Below are 5,045 nucleotides of genomic sequence, written 5' to 3' on the forward strand. Positions count from 1 at the left end.
CAACAAGCGTGCCATGCTGTGACCCCGCAAAAAAATAACCGATCATTGATCTTTCGAGTCCAAAAAATGGCTTCCGAGTGTTCTTTTTTTGTGCTCAATCATTGAGTCGAAAGTAATTGTAAAATGATTAGTTATAAAACCAAAAAATAAACCTACCAAGTACTAAAAATAAATACTTGTGCATCTCTCCTCCTGGTTTTTCATGTTATTTACTTAATCACCAACGCTGAATGAGGAAGAGATCAATCGCTTCATTACCAAGACCTACCCCATCATACGTGAGGTCAAATAACTGATCCAAAACTAAAGATTATTTTGAGGAAACACGCCTCAAAACATATGCCTGCAAAACCCATGAGGCCGTAGCAAACATATCTGAGTCTCAGGAAGCCAATGCAGCTTCCTGCATGTACTAACGAAGTAAAATCACGCAGGCCTACAAAAAACAATGTCTGAAACATCCAAACTCACCAATCACATAATGTTAAATATTTAGGGTCATTGTTCAAAACTGAAACGAACAATCCAAAAATTTTAAAAGTAAACAAAACAGATATTCGAGACTTATGGGAAAAAAATACAATTTAAGGAGCCTTTCTCATGCTACACATCTCGCTACGGGGCGATTGTAGACAAACGAGCTTAGAAGATGCGATATGGCTTCCCCATTGTACTCTTCAGGTACAAGCACCTCACCTGATTTGCATTTACATCCAATGAAAAATTTCAGTTAAGGCACAAACTACAGATAAGTGACAAACATCTCAAAAATTATTACAAGTGCAGTGCACAACTGGAAAATAATGCACAACTAAAGTACTTGGGGGCATCCACAAATATTTCAATGAAACCACTACAAAATTGTTAAGAAAGCACAAAGCAATGTTAACAAAGACATGTCTTAGCCTATGGGTGTAGACAACAAACAAATTCCAGCCCCCAAAAGAAAAGAACCTTGCCTCTTTCCCAAACCCATCTTCTATTTAATAAAAATACCCAACCAGTGCAGGAGTGGGCAATCTGAGTAGGTAGCAAAGCTTACACAAGCACGTGAATCTTATTAAACATGATAAAACCAGCTTCTGAGACCTATAGTTTTAGAAAACTCAAAAGTTGGGTTTGAGAGCACAGATTCAAGGCCTTAGATTTGGATATCTGAGTGTTTGTTTCATAATTGCATTTAGTCCAATTCCACAAAAAATGCAGAACTGAGGCTTGAATTTCAAGGTCCCAAATACAGGGAACACTTCAAATGGTGATACTTAATAAGTACATTGAACTACTTTGCTGAGTGAGTTATGGTCCAGATAACTTACATTCTGCCAATTTTTCTTCAACAATGAAACAAGGAAATTCACACTTAGTTGCACGTTCTGAAAAATTTGCTTCTCCTCCATGCTGCAGTTCCCCACAGCAACACCCATACAAAGAACCTTCTTGAGTTGAAACTTCACCATGGCTTTAGTTTCATTAACTTTCGACTCCAGGGATTCCTGGTGAGTTACCAGTGTGGGAAACTTCCCTGCAATAAGCCACTTAATGTTGTAAATATGAAGCACAGAATGTACTAAATACAGAGGTCCTGAACAAACTAAACTATAAATAAAAAATAATAATGCATACTGTCATTAATCAAATTAAAATAGTATTTAAAGAAGAATTCAGTATGGTCTCACTGATCTATTTGTAGAAAGCTACATATTTCAAAATTCCAGAAACAGCAAGCAACAATTGATTATACAACTTTTTGATCAATTCAAAAACCATTGGACTCTCTAATAATCATTCAATTATAATCAATTACGAGAACAATCCTCCAAATATAATCAATTACGAGAATATAATCAAAGATATCAAGAAATACTTTCCGAATAGAACAATGCACCAGCACTACCCAATAAATAAAGACCATCAGTAGTTCTAGCAGCAATAGTAACAAAGTTAAAAGTACAGCGAGGTTTCTTGCCTGCCTTGTTGAGACCAGGACCCAAAAGCCGAGGTATCTGCTTGATGACAGATTCAGAAGCAAGAAAAGCATGATACTTCTTAGCAAGCTTCTTAACAAGCTTCTTGTTTTTATTGAGCTTCTTCAGACCTTCTACATCCATGTAATCCAACCCAATCTTTTCAGCCTGCAATGAAGATAAAGGAACTTAATTATGAGAAAAAGGAGGTGTGATCCAGGCAGCCTCTCAGAACTTCCATGGAATGATACCAAAAACAGAACTCTTGAAAGGCATGAATATACCAAAGAGGATAATCACATATCAAGGTTAAAGGAAATCACACTGAAATTATAGGTCCAACTAAACCCCAGATGAGATCTGAAGCTCAGGTTAAATGATATAATAAACAAAATGGTAGAAAAATGATAATCACATACCAAGCATCAAAATTTATGATGAAATCATAGCTCCAACTAAAGTCCATGTATAGATAATAATGTGAAGCTTGTATGCACATGAATAGGAGTGTCTATGTAACACAAACATCTAATCCAAGAAAGTTGCAATTCAAATGATAGTTTGGACATGCTTGCATATGCATGTAGAGAGTTTATTTTAATACATGTAATATATCCTACAGTATGAATTACAATTTTATACATTGCACACACAAGTAATTGATAGTCGAATATAATATAAAATAAGCAATTGGTTCTCAGGGGTTTTCGAACAACTATTATATCCTAGCAGCAAGCCACCACAATCACGAATATATTTATGGGAGCATTGAAATGAAAACAAATTGAATCAAAGTAATCTAAGCATTTTATTAATGATTTCTGGTTAGTTATGTCAAATGAGTAAATGTACCTCTTCCACATGCTGAGCATCACCAAGCATGCAGACCCTCATCTTGGGGCGAGGGATATGTGGCAGCTTGACTGAGCCACTGAAACGCTTGTCCTTCTGAGGATCATAATTTTTCAATCCAATCTGGAGCTCAATAGTTTCAGTAAAGTTGCGCTTTTTCTCCTTCACATCTCCGGAGATCTGGGAGATAGCTTCTCTCACTGCATCACTTTGCAGCTTGCTGGCAAAAAATAATAATATGAGGTCACAAAATTTATACAGAACATTAGTGCGTGCGCGTCTGTGTGTAGCATTGATGGCTTGAAGCCCATATCAATCATATCCACTCTGAAAAGAAAATGTTTTCGCGATTGCTGAATACAAAAACAAACTCCACACTCACGTTCCAACAAGATGGATTTTCTGAAGCCAAGTTTTGCAAAAATAAAAATAAAAAAATAAAGCGATAACTTAAGAAAGGCGAGAAGGGCAAATTACAATCGCAATACTAAACCATAAAACCAGAGAAATCAAAGTTCGTAAAGCAAAGAAAACATGATTTCCGGCAATGACCAAAAGACGGAACAAATGACAAACGACGACTACAACAACATTAATTAAAAAAAACCATCAGAAACACAAATTTAATCTTTGAACTTCATAAAAATATTACCTCATGATGAAGCCTCTCTGCTTTTCACACCTCTACAAGCTGTAAAATCAAAGAAAACAACTACAGAGATTGAATAAACACAACAAAGGAACAAAAGATCTGATCATATGAAAAACATATATTCATCTTCATCCAGAAATTAACTAGAACTGGCGACTTTGAGTTGGTGTAGGGAGAAACATACAGAAATGAGAAACCCTAGCGGGAGGCTGTTGAGTGCGGCCGAGCAGCAGCGGGAGACGAAACTTAGCACTATACCCTGGTATAAATATATCTCGTTAGGGTGGGCATTATATTTTTATTTCCTATTTTGCCCCTGTTCTTAAACTAATATTACAGTCGAGGCAGCGACCATACTATCGGTTATTACTTTTACTCCCACTAATTTTTTCATAATTTCGTTTGTGACCCCGACGCTAAAATTTTTTTTTTCTCATTTTCTTTTCTTTTCTTTTCTTTTTGCATGCAGCGATGAAAAAATAAAAGAGCTCATACAATAATATAACTTTAGAAATCTTAGTTGTGAGTTTTTGACAATGAAAATAGTCAAATATTTTTTAAATTCTTTTACTTTTGTAATTTCAATCAAGAGAGACAGTGTGGTATATAATTTCGTGTTTAACAAGACTTATATTATAATACAACATTGTCTTAATTCAAATTATAATACCCTGCCACTTTTAAATGGTACGTGTTTATTTATCAATCATAGAGTGAGCAACTTCTAAGTTATTCATTTTATCCTTATAAATTTTATAAAGGTCAATTATAATTAAACAAATATCAATTTGTATCAATTAGATATTCTTCCTATTCATTTGAACTATAACACATTGTAATTCTTCCAATGAAATTACAACCTTCGTTATCTTTGAGTGAGACTTAAAGAGTATTGTATCATGACAATGCAAACAAAATTAAATGCAAGAGAAATTATATTGCTATAGTTACGATGTAATTTGTCCTTCCATCAACTAATGTTCTAAGTTAAACTATTAGGATATAAGATGACTATTGAACTCCTATGAACATGACTACCTAAAATAAGATACTATGAGCAAATGACCCCTTAATATCTTTCTACAAGTGACTTAAAACTAGTCATCTCTTAAAAAAAATAAATGTAAATAAGTCAATTTATTCAAATTATCAATGACTATTCATCGCGACTACGAGCATTAAAATAAATCTTGAAAAGTATAAGCACCTACTTGAAAACATATGAAAAAGTACTATCATCTTCAATTAAATAAGAACTTGTAAGCAAAATAAGTACTTTTTGGATTATACTACATAAATACTCGTATAAAAAATGTTTATCCATTTTTTACTTAATTAAAAGAATAAATAAATGTTAAAAATAATGACTCCTACTTGTAGCTTTAGCGTTTCTAATATGACTAACTTTTTTAAGGCTTAAATCTCTCTCTCTCTCTCTCTCTCTCTCTTCCCAAGGACTCTTCAATTAGTAGCAATGGCTTTGATTCTATGGCTCCTTCCATATCTTGGCCATGAGAGAGAGTCATGATGAAGTTATTGGTTACAATTCTTCAATTCCTTGATCTTTCTTTTATTTC

The 5,045-nt window shown here is 34.1% G+C and overlaps 1 protein-coding gene across 2 annotated transcripts; it reads right to left on the reverse strand.

Moving 5' to 3' along the window:
* Nucleotides 1-453: 453 nt before the first annotated feature.
* On the reverse strand, nucleotides 454-3,814 carry LOC131152993 (large ribosomal subunit protein uL1). Of its 2 annotated transcripts, none has more exons than XM_058104999.1 (6): nucleotides 3,653-3,814; nucleotides 3,469-3,507; nucleotides 2,817-3,036; nucleotides 1,967-2,132; nucleotides 1,317-1,522; nucleotides 454-696 (listed from the first exon to the last, which is right to left on the reverse strand). In XM_058104999.1, the coding sequence occupies exons 2-6, from the start codon at nucleotides 3,471-3,473 to the stop codon at nucleotides 643-645; spliced, it is 651 nt and encodes a 216-aa protein (XP_057960982.1). In that variant the 5' UTR covers nucleotides 3,474-3,507; nucleotides 3,653-3,814; the 3' UTR covers nucleotides 454-642. The 2 variants fall into 2 exon arrangements, with proteins under 2 accessions (XP_057960982.1, XP_057960989.1); XM_058105006.1 differs by having other exon boundaries at nucleotides 3,469-3,528; nucleotides 3,653-3,713.
* Between the last annotated feature and the right edge of the window lie 1,231 nt (nucleotides 3,815-5,045).

This window comes from Malania oleifera, chromosome 1 (assembly GCF_029873635.1).
Source record: "Malania oleifera isolate guangnan ecotype guangnan chromosome 1, ASM2987363v1, whole genome shotgun sequence".
NCBI classification, from domain to species: Eukaryota; Viridiplantae; Streptophyta; class Magnoliopsida; order Santalales; family Ximeniaceae; genus Malania; species Malania oleifera.